This window comes from Perognathus longimembris, chromosome 11, assembly GCF_023159225.1.
Source record: "Perognathus longimembris pacificus isolate PPM17 chromosome 11, ASM2315922v1, whole genome shotgun sequence".
Lineage (NCBI taxonomy): Eukaryota > Metazoa > Chordata > Mammalia > Rodentia > Heteromyidae > Perognathus > Perognathus longimembris.
The window spans coordinates 59,604,794-59,629,103 of NC_063171.1; the positions used below are offsets into that span (position 1 = coordinate 59,604,794).

A 24,310-nucleotide genomic window follows, 5' to 3' on the forward strand; every position below is an offset into this window, starting at 1 on the left:
AAAGATGGGCTAGGACATTCAGGTAACACAGAATAACCGGCTCCCATATCCAAAAGAAAAGATACAAGTAAGTTAGCCTGCAACCTGACGAGATACCCTGGGCTCCTCCATTGTGATGTTTGTGGGATCCAGCTGCCCTGGGCACCATCAGTCTTCCCACACTAAGCGGAGATCTCGGATAAGTTGGGCTCCTCCTGGGGGGGGGGGTGGAGGGGCAGCTGGCCCACCCTGTAGAGACGAGGAGGGACAGTCGACTCCCCAGTGACCCCGTTGTTTACACTTCTGCAGGGTTCAAGTGGTGGTTGCGGGGCAAGCTCTTGCCCCAATCCCTTCCTTGCCACACGTAAAGCATGGTGGGGGGGGGGGGGGCGGCGTTGAGTATCTCTTCTTTTAGGAGCCCGGAGGGAAACCGCCAGGAGCTGGTACGTTTCCCTATCACGGGCAGCCTTATTGGCTTTTTTCTGTTCTTCCCGCTTGTTGAGCACCTTGAAGGCCCTGTTCTCCAGATCTCGATGTGGGGTTTAAGGAACACCCTCAGCCCTTTTCACCTTCTTTTAGTATCTTTATTATCGAGAGATGACTGGGAGATAAAATGGGCATCAAGGACCGCTGTTCCTCCCTTGAGTCTGGGGCCAGCTTAGGATACGACTGTAGTGCCACTGGGAGGCAGTGGAGAAACTCGGTGGGTTCAGCTTGGGGAGGAGGAGCAGAGTCCTCAATGGGGCGTATAGGGGCTCAGGCACACTTGAGGTTCGGGAAGAGGCTGCAGGCTCTGGGGTGATTTGGCAGGGTCGGGCTGCCCCCAGGTCTGGGGGAAAGGGGAAGTTGGGCAGGATTGGCAGAGAGAAGGACAAGCACGGAGAGCAAAGAAAGCCTGCACAGAAAGGACCTCCGGCCACTTCCCATTGTGCCCGCAGAAACTGTCCAACGCCTTGCGCGGCTGGGGGCTTGCTCTCTCCCTCTTTCAATAAACCCTCTGCTCCCGAACGGCATGGGAGTTTCCTTTCAGCAACCCTTCCAGAAACCAACGAATTCTCTAGAAAACGCTGCTTTTGCTTCGTGACGTATGGATTTCTGGCCTTACAGGTTGCAAACAATGCCATTTCCCGCCAGGAAATGGGTATTAGCAAATATGGGACTCTGAGAGAAAATAGCGCCGATAAGAATTTCATATTGCTTGGCACACACAAATGCCAGTGCTGAGGGTGCTCTCGACAGTCTCCAGAGAGAAGCTCCCCGTGGCCCTAGCTCTGCCTGGCTGTAGTTCTGAAAGCACCAGCGTGCCAATCCACAGCTGGCTTTTCCAATAGAAGTAAATGCTGGTCAAACAAAATGACATAGCTTAATGATGCTGGATAAGCGAATTGTTAAGCAACTTACACACTTCAAAGTAAGATTTTCCCCCAAGAAAGGAAAGGCAATATGTCTCTTGGCTTCGATTTTGACTATGTACCACCTCAGGGTACGGGGGTGGGGGGAGTGAGGGCTGGTGGAGGTAGGGGGAAGGACCCTGGGGAGCCCCCCCCCCACATAAACAGGCTAGCCTGATGAGTTCCAGACTCTGAAATAATGAGTTAATGAGTTTGGACATTCCCCCATGAATTTGTAGTCCTGAATTTGGTACCTTGTTTTTGCCAGGTTGTTGAGTGAAGATGTGTGGTCACTGTGGCGAAGTTGCTAGAACATAACTGAATTTATGTGATCCAGGCAGCCTTGCTTATTTTTTCCCCTCTTAGTATCTGCTTTTGCATTTGGTAAGCCATTCTTTCTGAAGTCTCACTCTTTTTCACTTTCTACAATTTGTATTCATCTTTTTCTTCTTTTTTTCTTCCTCCTCCTCTTCTTCCTCCTCCTCCTCCTTCTCCTCCTTCTCCTCTTTCTCTTTCTCCTCCTCCCCCCTCCTCCTTTTTTCCAATCTTGAGGCTTGAACTCAGGGCCTGAGCACTGTTCCTGAGCATCTCTTGCTCAAGGCTAGCACTCTGCCACCTGAGCCACAGCACCACTCTGGGCTTTTTCTGTTTATGTGGTGCTGAGGAATCAAACCCCGGGCTTCATGCATGCTAGGCAAGCACTCTACCACTAAGTCACATTCCCAGCCCAGCAATTTGTATTCTTTTTTTTTTGGCCAGTCCTGGGCCTTGGACTCACGGCCTGAGCACTGTCCCTGGCTTCTTCCCGCTCAAGGCTAGCACTCCGCCACCTGAGCCACAGTGCCCCTTCTGGCCGTTTTCCATATATGTGGTGCTGGGGAATCGAATCGAGAGCTTCATGTGTAGGAGGCAAGCACTCTTGCCACTAGGCCATATTCCCAGCCCCTGTATTCTTTACTATTGTGTGTTTGCCTGTACCAGGGCTTGAAATCAGGGCCTCGAGCTCTGGGCTTAGGCTTTTTCTGCTCAAGGCTGGTGCTCTACCAATTGAGCCACACTCCCATTTGCAGTTTTCTGCTGGTTAAGTGTAGGTAAGACTTTTACAGACTGCCAGAGGTTGGTCTCAAATCACAATCGTCGGATCTCAGCCTCTTGAATAGCTAGCATTACAGGTGTGAGCCACCAGTGCCTGGCCCACAATTGTTTTCTTGTCTAAATGTTTCTGCCTCCCCTTGAAATTTTTCCTAAGTACTTATTACCCATCAGAAACTGGCATGGACAGAAGCCAAAATCAAACCCACTTCCTAGCTTACTGACTCCCTAGTCTGGCTAATGAGGCAGATGTTAATAAACCTCCACATCCTTCCGTACTTGAGCTGGGCTAGAATGGCCCTCTCCAGGGGCTGCTTTTCCTTGCGACGAGGCACTTGCAAGATTCAATCAGAAGTGCCATGGGCCAGCTGTGTCAAGCTGTCTCTGAGGGAAGACGGTAGGAGATTGAGGAAAACACACACACACACACACACACACACACACACACACACACACACACACGGTAGATAAAGCTAGAACCAAGTGGGCTGTCAGCACCCAGAAATCTAAAGGGCTGAAGCAGCCCAAGTTCTGGTTCAGCGTATTTATTTATTTACACAAATATTTTTTTTTTAAATAAGGGAAGGGAAAGGACAGATCAAGATATTCAAAACAAGTTGCATTCAGCAGCAAAGGTTAGCTTTGGCAATACAGGAAACAGAAGGCCTGTGGTTAGAGACAGCTGAGCTCAAGGCCTAGCTTAAAGGTGGAGATGAGAAAAACATCCTCTTTCTGTGCCTGGTGGCCCATCAGCTATTGCCACTTGAAGCCACGGGCAGGGGTGACAGGCTCAGGACTATTGCCCCCAAGAGTGCGTGTCTCTGGAACCCAACACAGAGGGATGGGGATAAACTGGTCAAAGAAGGGCTAAGCTGGGTGGCATCACGGGGCGGCTTGCCTTGATACATGTTCTGAGCAGGTATGCTGGCTAGTGTCTGCTCCAAGCTGCCTTTTGGTGGTTTGTGCACCAAACAACCTAGGAAGATAGAAACAGTACTTACCTTATGAGCAAAAGACAGGTTGCGTGCTGCCCAGAGTAATAAAGACAAGGTCTCCCTCCAGGGTAGACAAAACCTTTGTTGCAAAAGGGCTGAGTTCCTTAACCTAGGGCAGCTCCGCCATCTCTCCTGTAAGGACGGGGCTCCTAGGAGACCTGCTCCAAATATAAAGTTCATGCTCCTTCATGTGCACAAAAGTCCTTATCGGACCGCATTCATGGAATTGTGGCTGCTCTCCTCTCAACAACTTGCTCGGAGCATAAATCTCAGACCCTTCTTAGTTGTTGAGAGTCAGGTAGCTGGCACACAGGGATTGGAAAGAAGACTGGCTAGAGCGGAGTAGAGGGAGGGAAGGGAAGTGATTCAAGATGAGGTGAAAGGTAGTCACCCATGGGTCGTCTGTTTGAGACAGAACCCAGAGGCGAACAATCTTGGCAATACGTTGTGACAATGCCACTATCCTATAGAATGTGTCGAGTTAATACACTGAGCTTAAGGGCTCACAGGACAAGAAGCCATGGCTCCCCAAGCCTATGAGATAAGTTTAACGAAGATGGAGATGAAAAGAGGAAGTGTTTCCTTCATATCCTCCATCCTGTTGGGAGAGTTTTTGCCTGCAGATGCTACTACACTGTATCTATCAGAGCTAGAAGTCCTCCTTGCAGTCATGCAATTAACAGGGGGAAAATTCTCATTGGCTGTTATTGCTGTCCATCATCTCAGGTACAAAAGAAGCCAATGACCTTAAAGAAAGAAGTGGGGACCTTTGGTTTGCACAAGATCTGACGCTGAAGGAATTGCTTGTAGTCTGTGCATCTTACAGTGAAGGGAGGGTCTGTTAGGGCTTTAGAGGAAAAGAAAGGGAGAGAGGCAGAGAGAAGTGGACCAGGAAGGACTCTCCAAAGAATCATCGGGTCACTTCCCAACGCTGTTGTAAAAACAAAGGGACTTGGTTGAGAAGCCCTTTTGGCTCATTCTGGTTCTTGGAGCTCTAAACATTTCGCTCACTGTCAATTAATTTACAGTATGCAAAGAATGGGGGGCTGGGAATATGGCCTAGTGGCAAGAGAGCTTGCCTCATATACATGAAGCCCCGGGTTCAATTCCCCAGTACCACATATATGGAAAATGGCCAGAAGTGGCACTGTGGCTCAAGTGGCAGAGTGCTAGCCTTGAGCAAAAAGAAGCCAGGGACAGTGCTCAGGCCCTGAGTCCAAGGCCCAGGACTGGAAAAAAAAAAAAAAGAATGGGGTTGTCCTGCATCTTTGGCCAAAACAATTTAAAAGGAGGAGGCAAAGGGGGAGGGGGAGGGGAAAGAAGAGGACAAGAAAAAGGAGGAAGAGAAGGACTCAGAAACAGGAGCCAAACCACGCAGAGCTTCCTTAAGACATGCTTTGTGTGGTTGGTTGTGGTTGTGGTTGTGCTTGTGGTACAGGGGATAGACAGACACCAGGGCCCCCAACAAGATGAAGGGCTCTTGCTCTTGCCATGGCCTGGGGAAGGGCTGCTTCCCATTCCTCCCTGATGGGGGCGCTCTGTACCCTGCTCCTGGTCCTAGTTTACTCCTGGGTTTAGTCTGTGGTACTTGACCGTGGTCCAGGCTTGGACCGATCCTCTCAGTCCTCTTAGCAGGCATTTTAGAAAAGAGGAGCAAGTACCAGGCCTCAAACATTCTCAGAAATTTCTCTCCCTGGCTTCTTTCCCACTTGGTAATCAGCACATACCTTGCTAAAAGGAAGAGAGGGGGTAGGTACATGCCCACTCAGCCCCTAGGTTCTCTGGCCCTAGACTGGACCGTGTAGAGACAGAGCGTGTAAGGGGAGGGCCAGCCAAGCAGGCACTATAATAGCAGCCTTGTTCCAGGGCTGTGGCTTACATAACTCCATTCTGCCCAGCATCAACCTGGCAACAGGCCTGGGAACACAGGTAGCCGCTGCCAGAGAAGCTGGGGAGCTACCGGAAAGACACAAGCAGCCAGGGAAGAAGGAGCAGGAAGAAGGCTTTGGAAATGTGGCCAAGGCATATCTGGGGACCCCCTATAATGTGACCGTGCCCCCCCCCCCGATTAGGCTGGGTGGCCATGCTGCTGGCAGGTGCTTTAGGAAGGCCTGGCCCAAAGTTTTCAAAACTCCAGACTTTCTCAATCCACCAGTGGACCACAGACTGCCTCCACCTCTGCTTGCCAGCCTGGGGGTTGGCACACAGCTCAGTTCCTGTAAAGGACCCGTGTGGGGCTATGGTTGGGGGGTGGGGTGGGGATTCGGGTGGGGTGGGATGATATAAAAAGGAAGTGCAGGGGCCCAGGGAAGAGGCCCTGTCTAGGCAGCAAGGTCCCGGAGCTTGCAGGCGCTAGGGGACACCAGGCATACAGCACAGCCAGGATGGGCCCCAGGGTGGCTTCCGCAGGTCTCTGGGCTGGTCAAGGCCAACGGGATGGGGCTGGGGTGGAGGGGGTGAAGGGTCCAGACAGCAGGCCGTGGGGAGGGGGGAGGGAGGGGGGAGGAGGGGGGAGGGAGGGGGAAGGAAGAGGCTAGTGTCCCTGGTATCAGGGGCTTTCTTGCCTGAGGAGGGGGCAGGAAGGATGGATGCACCTGCGTGGAGTTTGACCCTGGATTTCCCTTCAGGCTTTGCGGTCTTGGTGCTGCTCCAGTGCTGTAAGTACCCCACCCCCACCCCAGCTCCACATTCTGACTCCTGGAGTGGGCTGTGGGCTCAGGGCCACGGGGGAAGAGCTCTTGGCATAGAGGAACACGCTTCCAGTCCCTTCTATGACTCAAACGCTTGGAAATACTCGTACTCGTTAAACCAAGATGATGAGCACCCGGGAATTTATCTCATTACTCTTTACTCTTCATATTTGGATTTCTTTTTCGAAACAACAGACTTGCAAAGGCTCCCTTGCAGGGTAGGCCTTGGCTAGCCACCCGTGGGCCCCACTCCCAGGAGCTGTCCAGATCAACGATCAATCATTTTGGGGGCTGCAGGTGGGGCTTACTTGGTAGAGCACCAGCCAATGAGCACAAGTGTCAGGTACTGAGTTCTCATTTTGCTCACAACTCTGCCCATCACCCCCCTTCCTCCCAGTTCACCACCACACCCCACTGGTACTCAGCCAGGACTCCACCGGAGACCGGGGTCCCACCCTGATTTCTCCCTCAGGCGCTGCCTACAAGCTGGTTTGCTACTACACCAACTGGTCCCAGTACCGGGAAGGGGATGGGAGCTGCTTCCCAGATGCCATCGACCACCGCCTCTGCACCCACATCATCTACAGCTTCGCCAACATAAGCAACAATGAGATTGACATCTGGGAGTGGAATGACGTGACCCTCTACGGCATGCTCAACGCGCTCAAAACCAGGTCAGGCTGTGGGCTGGCCAGGACGGGAGGGCCCGCCCCAGGGGAGGGCAGCTCCGCCCTCCGGGTGGACAATGGGAGGCCTTGGGCTTAGGTGGGAGGAGGTGGTGAAGATGGGGGTCCCAGCAGTGTTGGGGTGATAAGAGGCAGGAGGCCCGTGGAGCTCCCAGGGCAAGGGGCATCTCTCTGTGATCCCGCCTTGCTCCTCACTGGCCCCTCCAACGGGGAGGCAGGACAGGCAGCTAAATTCTGAGGACCTGCCCAAAGCACTGCATCTGGAGATAGGAAGACACCAGAGCCAATCCCAGCCTCTCACCCCCAGCTGGAACCGGCCATGGCCTCCCTGACACATGCGCTCATTCCACCCCGGCCCTTCTTCCCTGCCCCACAGGAACCCCAATCTGAAGACTCTCCTGTCTGTCGGAGGATGGAACTTTGGCTCCCAAAGGTAGGACCCATTGCTGGAGCAGGGGACAATGACTCTAGACTGGCCAGACACAGGGGACTAAATACACTTCTGTATATTTGAGAAACCAGTGCCCAGAGAGGCAGAGGGACTTCCTGCGAGGCACACAGCCATCAACACGGGTCTTCTGTTGCCTGCCCATGTTCTTACATCTCAACCCTTAACACTAAGAATTTCCAGGGCTGTTGTCATAGAGCCAGAAAGAGTAGGGGAGAAAACATGGGGTCTGGGAGGACGCCTTGGGGTGGAGAGAGCTGACACAAGGTCTTGGAAGGAGGGCGGACATGCCATCATAAATCCTGCCTGCTGAGTGCTTGCCCTGTCCCACCGATTCCCCAGGTAATCCTCCCAACAGCCCTGTGCGGAATGACCTGACCCTACTTAGGGACAGCACTGAGTGACGTCAGAACCTGCCAGAAGTAGATGTGCAAATGGGGGCCATGTGGATTCCAGGCACACGGGGCTTCTTGTGTCTGGACTTTGGTGCTGTCCCAGTCAGGCCCACCAGAGCTGGAGGACTCAAAGCCCCTGCTCCCCAGGGCCGGGAAACCCCTCCGCTAGGCCAGGGCACCTGCATCTTCATGTTGAACACACTCCGGGTGATTTCTGTCCTAGGTTTTCCAGGATCGCTTCCAACACCCGGAGACGCAGGACATTCATCAGGTCTGTGCCCACGTTTCTGAGGGAGCATGGCTTTGATGGGCTGGACCTGGCCTGGCTCTACCCCGGACCGAAAGACAAGCAGCATTTTACCACCCTGATCAAGGTGCTGGGCAGCTCAAGAGGAGGCAGGGAGGAGGGTGGGCAGGTGTCAGGGTGTGGGGTGAGTTAGAAGCTGTGCGTGTGTGTGTGTGTGTGTGTGTGTGTGTGTGTAGGCTATGACTGCGCAGGTGCCCAACCCTCACTTCCCACTTGATGGAGCGTCCATTGTCTGCTGTTCAACCCCACTCTGTCCGTTCCCCCCTCCTCCTCCCCGCTACCCAGCATGCACTATGTGCAGGGGGGCTGGGCTGGATATGGGGACAGCCCAAGCATGGCCAGGTGCCAGGGGCCAAATGGACAGTTTAACCAACGGTGGACACCACCAGAATCAATCCCCTTTCCCCCTGGATTTCATGCACCAGGTAGAACAAAGCGCAGACAGAGCCGTGTTGGGAAACCACCTCATCAACCAGTCTTCTGAGAGCCCCTTCAGGCCAGGGGGAGCTGATGGGTGGCCATGAGGCTTGAGATGGGTTTGGTACAAACCCTATCTTCAGAAGAACATGGTGGAATCTTAGTTGGGAACCACTGAGCCTTAGGCAGGATGAGGTCAGAGCAAGCAGTGAAGGTCAGAGGCCTTGGCCTCTCTGCGAATCTCTCCCGTGTCGCCGCGGCCGTTTCTACTCACCTGCCTTTCTCCCACCCAGGAAATGAAGGCCGAGTTCACAAAGGAGGTCCAGCCGGGAAAGGAGCAGCTGTTGCTCAGCGCAGCGTTGTCCGCAGGCAAAGTCGTCATCGACAGTGGCTATAACATTGCCCAGATAGCTAAGTGAGTCCCCTGCCCCGGGGCTGCACCCCTCCTTCCTCCACCTTGCCCTAGCATCCGATGAAGATCCAGGAGACCAGACTTCTGTGTGTGAGTCTGTGCTGCCAATAGCCATGTGGGTCTTTCCAAGCGCATGGACAGGAAGGGAGAAACCCAGTGACATTTAGAACGCCAGGAGGGTATTCTTAAACGGATCGCATGGGTGCAGGGAGGCGGTTCGGATTTGTACCCCCCAATTAATGAAGCTTACCAGGTGCTGTCCCTTTGCCCCAATCACCTCCAGCCTTTGGTCCCGGTGCCTGCCCTGCTAGTGTGACTGTCCGTGCAGTTTTAAGTCTGTTTTCACCAAGACCAGCACGCGGGGAGTGGAGGGCTGAGGAGCGGTGGAGCCCGGCTTCGCCGAGCTGACGTGAGCTGGGGCCTCACTCAGCAGCTCATCGTGCCCCGAGGGTGCTCCTGGGACCCAGGGCCCCATCCCAGTGGAACTCAAGGGAGCTAGGCCAGCAGCCAGGACAGCAAGCACTGGACAACTGGCCTTTGGGTTCACGGCCTGTCCGCCAGCTGTCTGTACCCTGCTCACATCCTGCCGAGGGCCTTGGGTGTGAGGCCAAGGGCTTTTCTAATTTCCCCCAGACACCTGGATTTCATCAGCATCATGGCCTACGATTTCCACGGAGCCTGGCGTCAGACCGCAGGGCATCACAGCCCGCTGTTCCGGGGCCAGCAGGATGCCAGTCCTGACAGATTCAGCAATGTTGTGGGTACCTGGAAGACAGGAGCAGGGAGGGGAGCACAAAACCCGGTCACGTTGTCAGGCGTTGGAGGCTCACGCCTGTCATCCTAGCTACTCAGGAGGCTGAGAACTGAGGATCACAGTTTGAAGCCAGCCCAGGCAGGAAAGTCTATAGGACTCTTTTCCAGTTAACCGTGTGTGTGTGTGGGGGGGGGGGGCGTAGGTAGAAGTGGCGCTGTGGCTCAAGTGGTAGAGTGCTAACCTTGAGCATAAAAGCTCAAGGACAGTGTCCAGGCCCTGAGTTCAAGCCCCAGGACAGTCCTGCAAGGCAGGGAGGGGCCAGGAGTCCCATTTCACAGATGGGAAAATGGAGCCCGCCCCCCCCTCCCACCATTCTGCGTTCTCCACGGCTCGGGGAATGCGGCCTCCGGAGAGAACCCAGGGAAGGCAGCTGAGAGGTGGGAGTCTAGCCTCAGCCTACCTTTCCCTTGCCATGCATCCTGCGCCAGTCACTGGATTTCTGCATCTGTCACACAAGGACGACCCCTTCCTGTGCCCGAAAGGGGTTTGTCAAGAATGCAACTTAAGGGGCTGGGGATATAGCCTAGTGGCAAGAGTGCCTGCCTCGGATACACGAGGCCCTAGGTTCGATTCCCCAGCACCACATATACAGAAAACGGCCAGAAGCGGCGCTGTGGCTCAAGTGGCAGAGTGCTAGCCTTGAGCGGGAAGAAGCCAGGGACAGTGCTCAGGCCCTGAGTCCAAGGCCCAGGACTGGCCAAAAAAAAAAAAAAAAAATTGGGTTTGAAGCTGGCGTCTGGTTCCTAGAGGAGCCCAGGACGCCAGGTGCACGCGTGACTGTACCCACCCGGGCAGGCAGCGAGGCTCACGGGGAAGGTCATCTCCCCATTCCATTCACGCACCGCCTGCTCTGCTCACCGCTCCTCCTTGTTCCTGCCCCCCCCACCCCCAGGACTTTGCTGTGGGGTACATGTTGAGGCTGGGGGCCCCAGCCAACAAACTGGTGATGGGCATCCCCACCTTTGGGAAGAGCTTCACCCTGGTTTCTTCTGAGACCGGTATCGGGGCTCCAATCTCGGGGCCAGGAATAGCAGGCCGCTACACCCAGGAGGAAGGGACCCTCGCCTACTATGAGGTAATGGACCGGGGGTGGGAGGGTGGGGGGAGGGGGGGAGGTGCTAGGACTTCTCCAACGCCATCAGGAGCCACCAGTGAAGGGTAGCCTCGTATCCCACCTCCGCCGTTTCTCCTTTGGGAACACAACCATGTTCTGTCGGCTTACAATCCCTGAGGAAGATGAAAGGAGGTCAAAGTCTCCAGCAAGGCAGTAGCACCACCGAAGTTCCAGAATATTCCTCTAGCCACGGAGCTGGGGTCGATCTCCCTTTCAGCCTAGAAATGAGTAATGGCCAAGAGGCAAAGCGTGTGTTTGGGTCAGCCTCTGCCGTTCTGGCCTGGCTCAGCCCTCCCTGCCTGGGAGGGAGGTGGCAGTCAGGGCTCAGTGGTGCATGCCTGTAATCCTAGCTACGTGGGAAGCCGAGACCATAAGGACTGGAATTTGCCATCTCAGGCAAAAAAAAAAAAATTTCCGCCAATAAAAAGCTGAGCTCAGCGAACACCCTCCTGTCGTCTCCTATGGGGAGTGCAAATAGGAGGACTGTGGTCTGGGCTGGCTCAGCTACACAGTGAGACCCTATTCCAAAAACCAAGTACGATTAAGGAATAATTAAAAACCAACCAAAACTGTGGCCCAAGTGGTGGGATGCCTGCCTAGCCAGCACAAGGTCCCGAGTTCAAAACCCAGGACTCCCAGAAAGAAGTGTTGTTTTGGAGAAGGTAATCAGACGCCTTAAATCTTTCTGGCTACAACACCTGAACTCAGGGGGCATTTGCGTCTGGTTTTCGTAAGTTTGCACCAAGCCTGTATGTAGCCCGAGTGGAGGCCTACAGGCGGAAGCACGTGAAGGAGATTGGGGGAATGGCTTCTCCGGGTGGTCTGCCATATCCCCGTCCCCCCACCCACCCATGACCCCGGCTCTGTTCTCTGCTCAGGTCTGCGACTTCCTCCACGGGGCGACAGTTCACAGAGCCCTCGGCCAGCAGGTCCCCTACGCCACCAAAGGCAACCAGTGGGTGGGGTACGATGACATCCAGAGCATCAAGAGCAAGGTAGGCCTAGTCCAGGCCGCGCCCAGCGCGGAGGGGGAGGAGGCCCTGCTGCCGGCCGCCAGGTTCCATCCCAGGCTCCAGGGCTGGCTGCGGGGTCTCCGGTGGGAGCGCATTCCCCTCCACGCACCCTGCCCCAGAGAACCCAGTCCTCCCCCCGACCTGTCCCCCCCCCCCCCACCCAGGTGCAGTACCTGAAAAACAGGCATCTGGCAGGCGCCATGGTGTGGGCCCTCGATCTGGATGACTTCCGGGGCTCCTTCTGCGGCCAGAACCAACGCTTCCCGCTCACCCAGGCCGTCAAGGACGCGCTCGCTGCGGCCTAGCCGCTCCTCCCGCCGCACCGCGGAGGCCAAGGAGGCCCCACGTCCTCCGGCTCTGGCTGGCCAGGATCCAGATCACCTGCCCTGCTCTGTCCCCCAGCTGAGCCTCAGTTTCCCTCCCTTGGACACCATGCAGAGGGCCCCAGACGGCACTGAGCTTGGAGCTCAGCCCCGAGGGTCAGGGAGGCAGCCTGGGGTCTGTGGGGTCAGCCAGGGCCTCACGCACCCACCCGGTGTAGGACACAGGAGTGGGACGTTCCCCCCCCCCCCCCCCCCCGCAGGTGGCTGCCCAGCTCCTTCACCCCCCAGGGCTCCGATCAAAGGGCACCATCTGGCAAGCCGTGTCACCCTGCAGGCCGGCATCCCAGGAGAGGCGGTGGCCATACTAATTATACCCCCTGCAAAGCTCAACTTGAAACCTCCACTTGGGAACATAATCGCGCCTCCCATCCTGCTTCCCTTTCCTGATTCCACAGCTGCTCAATAAAGAACCCCGGCTCCACAGCAGGTGCCCCGTGCTTCTATTTCGGTGGGTACACTGGGCCTCTGGGCTCATTGCCCCCATCTTCTTACCTTTCTACTTTCTTTTTCTTTCTCCCTCCTTCCTTGTCTTTTTCTTCTCTCTACTGGTCTTGGGGTTTGAAGCTTTTGGTTGGTTTTTTTGTTTTGTTTTTTTCCTACCACTCGAGTCACAGCTCCACTTCTGGCTCTCTCCTGGTTAGCTAGGGATAAGAGCCTCACTGTCTGAGCCGGCTTTGAACTGTGATCCTCGCATGTCAGCCTCCTGAGTAGCTAGGATTACAGGCGTGAGCCATCAGGCCCCGGATTCTAGGCAAGCTCTCCAGCCACACCTTTTGCTTTTAGTTTTTCAAATAGGGTCCCTGCCATCTTTGCCTGGACCAGCCTCAGACAGCAATCCTCCTACCCCGCCCCCCCAGTGGCTAGGATGACAGGTGCGCAGCGCCATACCCACCCAGCTCCCCTGCCTTTGCTAGCTTCTCCTCTCTGAGGCCTGGGAGCCCTGAACTTTCAGGGACAGGGCCACCATGTCCTCTGCTGGGCCCCCAGGGAGCCCACACAGGAGCAGCGTCCTCTGAGTCGCCTGCCTCGAGCTTCCCCTGAGCGGGATCCGTGGTCTCAGAGACATTGAAGTCACTGCCAGGCGGATCTCCCAATCAAGTTTCTTGTTGAAATCAACTGCTTCCATTTCATGAGGGCCAGCAGCTTCCTCAATTCTAGCATGTCATGTCTTCTAGAAGGTGGTGGGAGCTGCCCCCCGGGGCTGGATTAGAGCACACTGAGCCCCCAATCCCGCCCCCCCCCCGTGCTGGAGGGTGGCCTTCTAGTGGCCCCCCGGAAGCCTGCCTCGTGGCGGAGATGCCCCCCGCCCCGCCCCCGCCCCAGCTGCTGAGACCTGCCAAGGGACCCAGGCACGACTTTAGCCAAACCAGCCCAGACGCGGATTCTAAAGAACTAAGTCCCCCCCGGGGCCGGGTGGATCTATGACCTGGGACCATCGTGAGCTGGTCTTAGGGGTGGGGACGCCAATGGTAACCTGCTGCCCTGCAATCTGAGCCCACTGGAGCTGGGCGCATGCAGCCGACGCCAAGGTCGCAGCTCCTTGCTGAAGGCAAGGAACCTGGCCAGCGCCTTCAGGGAGACCTGGCACGTCAAAGTCATGGCTGCCCACGGGGCCTGCCCACTGCCTGCCCCACCACGCAGGGGCCTCCAGAGCCAGGGCTGTGAGCCCCCACGGGCAGCGGGCCCCGTCCCGCACCCCACCCCCCCTGAGCTTGGGACAGGCTCTCCAGGCTGACTCAGGGTCCTGCCGAGTTAGTCACATTTGCTTATAGCTGCAGAGTCAGACACCAAGGATCATGTCCCCAGGGCCTGATCAGCAGGACACGAAGTCACCTGGCAGAGGCCACGGGCACCCAGGCCACGGTGCTGGCCCTCACCTGTCACTCCCCGCAGCACGATTCAGAGGGAACCTCTGCTCCCGAAGGGGCAAGTCCTGGATGCTGTTGGGAACCAGAAATAACTTACGTTTGCTGATTTTTTTTATTATTTGTTTGTGTCGGTGGTACTGGGATTTGAACTCAGGGCCTCAAACCTGCTAAGCAGGTAATCTTACCATTCAAGCCACATCCCCAACTCTCTTGCTTTAGCTGTTTCTATGATAGGCTCGGGTGACGGGTATGTAGCACCATGCCTGCCTTACTGATTGAGATGGAGTCTTGCACTTTTTTTTTTTTTTTTTAACCAGGGCTGGTTTCAAACAGCTTTTCTCCAGATCTCTTCTTGCTGAGTAGCCGGGATTATAGATGTGAGTCACAGAGCCTGGCAATATTTGTTTATTTTTAAGCTGTAGGATACACTATACGCTAAAGAGCCCATAAAATGTGTTTGTTATTATGGATGGAGGGCAGAAAATAAGCCCTTGGTGATCCCCCGGAAGCCTGTCCCTCCACCGGTGGTCACGTGCGGCCCTTTGTGCTGGCTGACCATGGCCTTGCTCTCCTTTGGGGGTTGCCCTCTGTGCACACTCTTTGCACTAGCCTGGGTTGGGGATGGGTGTGTTTTTCCACTTCCACTCAGCCATGCTGAACATAGCCAACACTTGCCATTTGCATCCACATTGTGTTCTGACATCGCCTGGACCTGCTGCAGGTGCTCACCTCCTTCCCCCCGCCCCGCAGCAACACCTCCACCCCCGGGGCTCACCCAGAGCGTTTCTGGGGAAGTCAGCGCTCCAATCCACACTCGCAGCGAGAGCTTTAGCACGGCCCCCTCCTCGCGGGATCTTAAGCTATTACCGATCTAAGCACTGTCTCCGTTTGTTTTGGGCAGTACTCGCATTTGACCTCGGAGCTTCCTGCTTACTAGGCGGGCGAGGGCCAGTGCCTCCTGTACACTTTCCCTCTCGTTACTCATTGTTACTTTTTTTTTTTTTTTAATAGTAAAGGCGATGTGATGAGGGGTTACAGTTACACAAGTCAGGTAATGAATACATTTCATTTTGAACAGTGTCACCTCTTCTCTCGTTTCCCCCCCCCACCCCAGGTTTTTCCCTCCCAACTCCCTTCCCCCAGCAAGTCAAACGGCTCATTTTTCAACATAGTGTCTAGTGAGGATCACTTATTTATTATTTTGGGGCCTGTACCGGGGCTTAAACTCAGGGCCTCACCCTTTGGCTCGCCTTTTCGCTCAAGGCTGGCACTCTACCGCTTGAACCACGCGTCTTCTTCCCGCTCCAGTTGGACAGGGTCTTGCTGTTTGCCTTGGCTAGCCTGGACTGTGGGCTAACCTGGACTGTGTTCTCCATTTCTGGTTCCCATGTAGCTGGGATGGCAGACGCACATACCATGCCCAGCTACTGGTTGATATAGGATCTAGAAAACTTTCCTTTGCTTAGGCTAGCCTCAAACTGCAATCCTCCCAAGCTCAGCCTCTCGAGTAGCTAGGACTACATTTGTAAGTCCCTAGTGCCCAGCCCAGTCCCAACCTTTTCCTGAATGAATGAACCAATGAGCAGGAATTTGGCCATACTTGCTTCATTCCCCACCCTGGGACAATCCGAGCCCACGACTATGGTAGGCCACCAAAAAGCTGGGAGTTACAGAGTGCTGCTTTCCAGGCTTTAAAGAGGTGGTTAGGCCAAGGGGCACTGTTCTCACGAATGGGTTAATGCCATTATCAGCGGAGTGGGTTCTTGTCTCCACAGTGGGTCCCTAAAGAAGAGTTATTCAGCCAGTTTCCTTCGGGTCTTGCTGGCCATGTTAGGACGCAGCACAAAGCTCCTTGCTGGATGTGGGCGCCATGTTCTTGGACTTTCCAATCTCCAGAACCATAAGCACATCCATCTTTATTGTTTATATTCACCCAAGCTATGATGCTCTGTCTCTACTTGGGGTACCCCAGTTCCTTCTCTAGGACCCTCAACCTCACACAGCCTAGGGAGAGTCCCCAGGGGCTGTGGGCATCAGGGCAATGGAGATTGTAAAGACAGAGCTGGGAGTGCCTAAAGGGACCCCCGGATCAGGCTCTCTGGGCCCCAGGCCCCCAGCCTGCGTAGCCCCAGGCCTTAGTGGCCTCGTGAAGCCCAGACTCATAGAGCTGACCGATGTCCTTCTCCAAGTGGCAGCTGTCTTCGTGGCCCCAACCCTGGCACAGGTCCTGGTCATGTCCCAGTCACCCATTGGTGCCCTCCCCGCCCCCCCGGGCAGCAGCACCCTGGCTGGGAGGGCAGCTCGGGGTGCTGGCGAGGAGCAAGCTCTTGAAGGGGCCTTTGCAGATCCTCCCCCAGAGCTATTCCTGGCCTGGGCACCTCCCCACCCTGTCCCCCTGCCTGACCTGACCCCACAGCTGGGAATGGTTTACTAGGGGTGGGGCCACCTCTGACTATATAAGCCAGGGCCTAGGTGCCCCGGGCACCCTGGAGGCCCAGCCCCTCCGCTACTGACCCCCCATACACTCTGGCCTGACCCCCCCAGCCAGCTGGGCAATGACAGGAAAAGCCGCCCCCGAGGCCCCCGTCCCCGGTCCACAGGAGACAGTGCCTGAACCAGCCAAGGAGCCTGCCACGGAGCTTCCTGGAGAAACAGCCGCCCCTGGGGAGCAGCAGCATCCGGAGCCCGGGGCAGCTGCCACCCCCTCGGCCCCCGGGCCTGCACCTCCCAGTGAAGGTGACTGGAGGCAGGGCAGGCGGGGCAGGGAGGAGGCAGGCATACGGGGAGGGACTCCCGGCCGTGAACGTCTTCCTCTCACCCTGGCCTCTCCCCAGATGTCCCCAGCGCCCCGCTGCAGCTGACCGTGGAGGATGTGAGCCACAACTCCGTGACCGTGAGCTGGGAGCCCCCCGAGAACCTGGGGCGGCTGGGGATCCAGGGCTATGTGCTGGAGTCCCCGCCGAGAGGGAGGTGAGCGTGTGGCTCAGCCCTGCACATGCCCAGCCCCGCCAGTGGGCTGAGAGGGGGAGCCGGGAGGGGCCCGGCCCCCGCAGATGGGCAGGGCACCCCGGAGATGCGGAGGGAACTGTATAGACGAGTCATTCCTCCATGGCCACCTCCCGATGTCCAGGAGCCCCAAGTCCACACCGCTCCTGTGAGCCTCTGGGTATCAGAAAGATGCGGGGGTGGGGGGGGGCAGGCGGGGGGGGGGGGGGAGAGACTGGGCACAGCCCTGATGGGAAGGGAAGGAAGGAGGTGCTGGATCTTGAGGGACCCTGCTTGGGTAGGGCAAAGCAAAAAGTGGGGAGCAGAGGCACTATAAGACCATACAGAAGGAGACAGTGAGGAAAAGTGGAAGGAAGGACCTGGCCCCGTGCCTGCTGCCCCTGTCCCCCTCCATGACAGGCAGTTGACCGCACTCTCTGTCTCCATTCCTACCTTGCTGTGTGACTTCATCAATGTGTCCAGTCCTCTCTGGGCTTAGGCGGTCCCTTCTCTGGCCACCATTCCATCACTCAAACTTCGGGTTATCCTTGATGACCTTTGACACTAAGAAGTCAGGGAAGAGGAGCCGAGGGTATCAAGGCCCAAGAGCGGGGCAGACTTGGTGAAGATGAACACTGGGGAGCAGGGGGCCCGGGCCACCACGCCCGGGTCTCATGCGCTCCCCACCCCCCTCAGCCTCCGAGTGGGTGCCCGTGAACGCCCGGCCCATGATGGTGACCCAGCAGACGGTGCGGAACCTGCCTCTCGGGGACAAGTTCTTCCTGCGTGTGGCCGCGGTGAGCTCCGCCGGGGCAGGGCCTCCAGCCGTCCTGGACCAGCCCGTCCACATCCGGGAGATCATCGGTAAATCCTCTCCTCAGCCCCACGCGCTGGGGAAGCCTCGGGGTGCAGAGTTGCTCCCCCACTCCACTCAGGGGCAGGAGCTGCGGGTCACGCGCCTTGCCTTCAGAAAGTCCCACGCTCCTTGGCACCACGGAGCCCCTGGAGACCGCGGACGCCTTTCCCAGAGGGCCTAGCGCCCAAGAACCAGGCCACACGCTTCCTGCAGCCAGAGGCAGAAGCTCAGCTTCCCTGCTCACCTGCCCCACGGTCCCCACGCTAAGAGGCCATCTGCTCTTCCTCTCCTTGTCTAGTCTTAATCCCTCCAGCTGCTGTGGGCGCTCACCTCTGCCCATTTGCTGGGGCTTGAAGGTTCTGGAAGGGAGTGAAGGCCCGCCTGCCACCTCTGTGTGCCATCACTCTAATGGGAACAAGAAGAGGGCCTAGAAGGCTTCTCATCCCCAACGGCCAGCACCTTTCAGGAGACCTGGGTGCCAGCTGCTGAGCCTATTGCTAATATTTCTATTTGCAGGGTGCATTAGCCTCTGTCCTACCCTCACACCACACCCCCCCCCCCAAGCTGGTCAGGTTTCAGTCTGTTAATGGCTGTGAGTCATTGGGTCTGATCTCAGGTCTCTGGGGACAACACAGCCCCCCCCCTCCCCCCCCCCCCCCCCCCCCCCCCCCCCCGGTGAAGAGAGACACAGGCTAGCAGGTGGCCTGAGGCCTCCTCCATCTTCCTTTTTGTTCCCACAGTAGGGAGTCAGGCCCTGCCCCCCACAGTTCTGAACAAGGCACCCAGAAGGAGAGGGTACCATGGCCCCCAGAGGGGGCAAGCTTGGCGTCAAGGAGCCGCTCACCCTGAGCGTCACGAGGCTCTAGAACCTCATGTCTTGGCAGGGAAGAGCAGATCCTCAAGGGCCCAGGGCCACCCTTGAGGTCACTTGGTCTTTCAGTGATGGTCCCCGACTCTGATGGCCACCCAAGACTCTTCCTGCCGCCTAGGCTGCAGAATGCGGGCTCTGGAGGTTTGCAAAAGCCCAGCCCGATATAAAACTACAGGATGGCTGTGTTGGTTCTGGCTGCTTGGGAGCAGCCAGGACCTTCTCCCCCAGAGCCCCGTGAGCCCAGCGGAGGAGCCAGCCCTGCTCGGCACCCTCTGCTCCATTAAAATTCCTCTGGCAGGAGAGAAGGGGATTTCCTGGAGAGAAAAGGGAGGGGGGGAGGCTGTAAATAAGTGGGGAATAGTCAGACTCCTGGGCAGGGCAGGGCAGGGCAGGGGCCCGATCCAGGCTCCTCAGCTGTCCTTCCTGGGCCACCTGGAGCTGCCAGGCATTCCTGACCTCCGGCAGCTGCCCCGGGGGCATTCCACGCTTGCCGCTCCCCCTGCCAAGTGCCTGCTCAGCTAATCCTCGGAGACACAGTGTTCCTTCTCACTGTCTCCTCCTTCTCCTCCTCCACCCTGCGTGCCACTGACCAACTGCCGCCACCTGTTCGCCACCAAGGAGGCTCCATCCTGGCCCCAGCAGCCCCTTCCCCCGGGGACAGCGGCCCGCAGCCACTTCGGTAGCGCTGTCCACAGACACCTGGTTAGGTGACGTGATGATGGTCAGGAAGATGGCTCCCACCCCCTCAGGTGGCCGGCAGCAGGACTTCAAGAAGGACTTGTCCGCTGTGAAAGGGACGGGGGGAGTAGGGGTGCACCTGCTCTGGCCTCGATTAGGCAGGCTGAGGCTCTGCGCTGGGGGATGGGGGGGCAAGGAGGGTTGACAGGGACGGGATGGGTTCGCTGGAAGCCCCATTGCTCCCTCCTCTCCTTCAGGCGGACAGGTGCAGCATCCCCCTCCCTCCGGGGGAGCCAGAGAGCCAGCAGGCCCATCTGGAGCTTGAGAATGCCCGGGTGTCAGGGCAAATCCCAGCCTGGCAAGGCTGAGGTGCCAAGGGAGTGCCCGACATGCCTACCAGTTCACACCACGGAGGTCCTGACCTCCCCGGAGCCTCTTGCCTCTCAGCTCCCCGGGGGGCCTTAAGGGATTTGGGGCCCTCGGCCATAGCACCGAGAGCCTTAGGCTGACCAAACGCACCCAGGGGCCCTCCCGCCTGGTCTGCAGCCCTCCTCGGCCTCAGAAGCCCTCACCGGGCTGTCCTACGCCTCCGCTAAGCCTGGGCTTTCACGCTCGTTCATGCAGAACACCCCAAGATCCGTGTCCCCCGCCACCTCCGTCAGACCTACATCCGCCACGTGGGAGAGGCAGTCAATCTGCAGATCCCCTTCCAGGTGGGCTTGCCTGCACCCAGCTGGGAGCCTGTGTGGGTCACCACCTACCAGTCTCAGGGGCGTCAGGAGAACCCCAGAAATGCCATGGGGACCCTGACCGGGGCCACTTAGTAGGATCACCACTTGTGGCTTCAGCCCCGCTGACATCCCTGGGTGTTGGGAGGGCACGGGGGGCCGGCACCTGCTGGTGTATTCACCCCAATCATCCCGCCCCCAGGGGAGGCCCAAGCCTCAGGCCTCCTGGACCCACAACGGCAATGCCCTGGACAGCCAGCGGGTGAATGTGCGCAGCGGGGACCAGGACTCCATCCTCTTCATCCGCTCTGCCCAGCGCTCCGACTCCGGCCGCTATGAGCTCACCGTGCGGCTGGAAGGCCTGGAGGCCAAGGCCGCCATCGACATCCTGGTGATCGGTACGGGGCCCAGGGGCCACCAGGCTGCCTCACCAGGAGCTCCTGGCTGACAGGATTGGGATGGGGACTGGGGGCGCACAGCAGAGGTCAGCTCCGTGTGGGGACCATGCCACACGCGGGCCTCCCTTTCCACTCCGGTCCTCAGAGAAGCCCGGGCCCCCCAGCAGTATCAAGATCCTGGATGTGTGGGGCTGCAACGCTAACATCGAGTGGACGCCTCCCCAGGACACAGGCAACACGGAGCTCCTGGGCTACACGGTGCAGAAGGCGGACAAGAAGTCAGGGGTAAGGCGGGCAGGGGCCGGGGGCTGGGAGGAAGTGTCCAGAGAGGCCGGAAGGCCTGTCTCGCTCAGCGCTGTGTGGACCTGGGCAAGACTCTTGAAGGCTGATGCCCCCGTTTCCTTCTGAAGCCTACAAGGAGGACTTTGAGCTCTGGAGTTGTTTCTGGATTTTTTTCTTCTTCTTTTTTGGCTAGTACTGGGATTTTGCACTCAGGTCTTCGTGCTTGCTCTGCTTACTTGTCCAGCCCGTGCTCTTAGCACGTGAGCCATGCCTCCTGTCCAGCATTTTACTAGTTAACTGGAGATGAGAGTCTCATAGACTCTTCTGCCCAGGCTGGCTTGGAACTGTGATCCTCAGATCTCAGTCTCCCGAGTAGCTAGGGTTACGGGGAGTCTTAATCCGTATATAATCAATGCAGGTTCTGATTCAGGGGGCTCTGTGGGCAATGAGCACCCGAGAGCTCATCTGAGTGGCCCGGGAGCTGCTCCTCCCACTTCCACGCCCCTTGGGCCCCACGCTAGGTGGTTCTGGTCTAGCTGGGGAAGCAGGGAGGGGAGGCCGGGGTGAGCGTGGAGGGTGACAGGCCGGGATCCCCACAGCAATGGTTCACGGTGCTGGAGCGCTACCACCCCACCAGCTGCACCATCTCCGACCTCATCGTCGGCAACTCCTACTCCTTCCGGGTCTTCTCAGAAAACCTGTGTGGCCTCAGCGACTCGGCCGCCACCACCAAGGAGCTGGCCCACATCCGGAAGGCAGGTGGGTTCCGGCTCCGTTGGGAAACCGGGCCAGGGATGGAGTCTCACCTGGTGTCCACGTCTTCTTCGTCGGTGTCCGCACAAGCCTCCCTCTGGGCTTCGCCTGGAACATTTGCCACCCTCCTCTCCTGCACGGCCGTGTGCACACGCACGCATACGCACACACTCACAGTGTGGAAGGTAACACACGCGGCTGATGGCGGCGTGAGCTGCGGCTCTTGGGAGGCTGTGCCCTCATTCTAAACACGCGTGTGGATGCGACATCAGCACCGTCCTCGAGTCTCAGGTGCGGTGTCCCTGGAGACCAGCCTGAGGGGCAAAAGCCCCTCAGTGTGCAAAAGCACAAACCTCCCGGCGCACGAGACAAGACCACACAGAGATGGGGAGGGAGAGTTGGTATTTAATGCCTCCAACAGGTGCCTGGTCCTTTTGGATCGATGTTAAGTTCTACGCCTTCTCTCCACTACCCTATAATAGATCTAGGCTCTCCAGCTCTGAAAGCTGCACTCTTTGTTCATTTGTTTTGTTTTGTTTTTTTTTGCCAGTCCTGGGCCTTGGACTCAGGGCCTGAGCACTGTCCCTGGCTTCTTTTTGCTCAAAACTAGCACTCTGCCACTTGAGCCACAGCACCACTTCCGGCTTTTTCTATATATGTGATGCTGGGGAATCGAACCCAGGGCTTCATGTATACGAGGCGAGCACTTTACCACTAGGCCATATTCCCAGCCCCGAAGCTGCACTCTTGAACACCACAGGATTTGGAAGATATTTTTGTTTGAAACAATAATAATAATAAAGGAAGGCAGTCAAATAAATGAAACAAATGTGGCGGAGGCTGCTCTGCTCTCCGTCCGCCAGCCCACACTGCCCTCTGCTCATACCCCCTCCCCCCCCCACCACCTCTGCTCCCCTCGGCTTTCCTCGGCTTCTTTGACGTTCTTAGTAACCACAGCGACGGTGCCTGTCTTCTCTACCCCTGTAACCTCGCATTTCTCCCTGAACCCAGATATCGCTGCCAAGCCTCAAGGGTTTGTTGAACGAGACTTCTCGGAAGCCCCCTCGTTCACCCAGCCGCTGGCTGACCACACCTCCACGCCTGGCTACAGCACACAGCTCTTCTGTAGCGTCCGCGCCTCACCCAAGGTGAGGAGGGGCCCGCCCTGGGCTGGCGGGCCGGCTGGGGCAGGAGCGTTGATAGATCCCCAGAGAGTGGCCCGTGGGAGCCAGGTCCCTGTCTACCCGCGCCCGCATCACCTGTACCTCTTCTGACCGCACTTCCAGCCCAAGATCATCTGGATGAAAAATAAGATGAACATTGAGGGTGACCCCAAGTACCGTGCCCTCTCTGACCAAGGCATCTGCACCTTGACCATCCGGAGACCCAGCCCCTTTGATTCCGGGGTGTACACCTGCAAGGCCATCAATGTGTTGGGGGAAGCATCGGTGGATTGCCGGCTGGAGGTCAAGGGTGAGAGAAGAGTCACTCTCCAGGGGGGCCACTTCCCCACCCCACGGCACCCCACCTTCACCCCCACCTTCACCCTCCTGGGAGCTAGACAAGGCATAGCAGAATGTTAAAAATGTAAAGCAGCTGGGTGCTGGTGTCTCACGCCTGTAACCCTAGCTACTCAAGAGGCTGCAATCTGAGGATCGAGGTTCAAAGCCAGCCCTGGCAGGAAAGTCCGTGAGACTCTTATCTCCAGTTAACCAATAAAAAATCTGAAGTGGAGCTGTGGCTCAAAATGGCAGAGCACTAGCCTTGAGCAAAAGAGCTCAGGGACAGCGCCCAGGTCCTGAGGCCAACCCCCCTACCACCACCAACAAAAGGTAAAGCAGGAAGGAAGAGGTCATAAGGAGAGCGGTCAACCTGAGTGAATAACTTTCCAAGTAAGAGGGTGGTCCATGGGGGCAGGGGAGGGGGCTGACTGTGACCTTGAACCTTGACCCTCCTGTCTCCTCCTATCTTCCCCAAGCTCTAACCTGTGGGATCTCTTCCAGCCTCAGCCACACACTGAAGAGCCAGGACAGAAGAAGGCGAGGATGAGCAGACAGTAAGTGGCTAGATCCTCTGCTACGGCCAGGGGCAGCACGGGAGAGACTGGGAACAGGGGTGGGGTGGAAATGGGAAGGCAGGAGGCAATGGCTACAATCTGCCCTCACAGACAACTAGCATGCATTCGATGCAGGGCGGAGTGATGCGGGTGAGGTCCGGAAGGGGTGGCCCAGCCAGCAGTCCCAGCAGAGGCTTTAGTCCTTGCTCTGGGTGACCCCAAGCATGAGTCTGCCTCCTCACCAGCAAAGTGGGAACAAGGCCCTCCTCCCCGCGCTTGGTGGTCCTAAAGCTCCAGATGAGGAAGTGTCTGGAACTGTGAAGGACACAGCTCTGAGGGAGGGTGGTCTAGGAAGGGAAGAGGGACCCCCTGGCTGTTTCTTGGGTCATGTGCCTGAGCTCGCGAATGTTCTCTCCAGATCCTGCCGGCCTGAGGGTCGCCTCCCATGGCTGAAAATGAAGCCCTACAGATGCCAAGAGCTCCATAGCCACGTCAGACGCTTGCAGGCTCCTGGTACCCGCTAGCCTCCCTCTGCCAGAAGCTGGAGTCCAGAACCCCAGGAGTGTGCCTGGCAGGCCCCAGGCTAGGCCTCGTGGGGTCCAAGGAAGTCCCCAGAGGACAGGGATTGGAGCACCCTGCAGAGTTGCGTGCCGGGGGAGAAGTACTGGAATAAAGGTGTGTGGTGTTACAGCCTGGGGC

At 57.3% G+C, this 24,310-nt stretch overlaps 2 protein-coding genes across 2 annotated transcripts; both read left to right on the plus strand.

Annotated features, from left to right (window-relative positions):
- The first annotated feature begins 5,777 nt into the window (after positions 1-5,777).
- On the plus strand, positions 5,778-12,562 carry Chi3l1 (chitinase 3 like 1). Its single transcript, XM_048357748.1, has 11 exons — positions 5,778-5,866; positions 6,085-6,114; positions 6,620-6,821; positions 7,210-7,266; positions 7,900-8,050; positions 8,694-8,815; positions 9,446-9,569; positions 10,519-10,701; positions 11,619-11,735; positions 11,918-12,061; positions 12,099-12,562. Exons 1-10 carry the CDS (start codon positions 5,842-5,844, stop codon positions 12,056-12,058), a joined length of 1,152 nt encoding a protein of 383 aa, XP_048213705.1. The 5' UTR covers positions 5,778-5,841; the 3' UTR covers positions 12,059-12,061; positions 12,099-12,562.
- A 3,937-nt stretch (positions 12,563-16,499) lies between these two features.
- On the plus strand, positions 16,500-24,306 carry Mybph (myosin binding protein H). Its single transcript, XM_048357817.1, is given in 12 exon segments — positions 16,500-16,740; positions 16,839-16,960; positions 16,962-16,974; positions 17,686-17,853; positions 20,019-20,107; positions 20,325-20,520; positions 20,666-20,805; positions 21,402-21,561; positions 22,567-22,703; positions 22,842-23,028; positions 23,559-23,611; positions 24,030-24,306. Coding segments are annotated over 11 exon segments (1,410 nt in total). The 5' UTR covers positions 16,500-16,559; the 3' UTR covers positions 23,576-23,611; positions 24,030-24,306.
- Positions 24,307-24,310: the final 4 nt, after the last annotated feature.

Excerpts from the sequence above, each read along its gene's own strand:
- Chi3l1 (XM_048357748.1), top strand. The coding sequence starts at position 5,842 with ATGGGCCCCAGGGTGGCTTCCGCAG. Across the intron at positions 8,051-8,693 it reads ATTTTACCACCCTGATCAAG|GAAATGAAGGCCGAGTTCAC; the intron begins GTGCTGGGCAGC and ends TCTCCCACCCAG. Across the intron at positions 10,702-11,618 it reads GGACCCTCGCCTACTATGAG|GTCTGCGACTTCCTCCACGG; the intron begins GTAATGGACCGG and ends TTCTCTGCTCAG.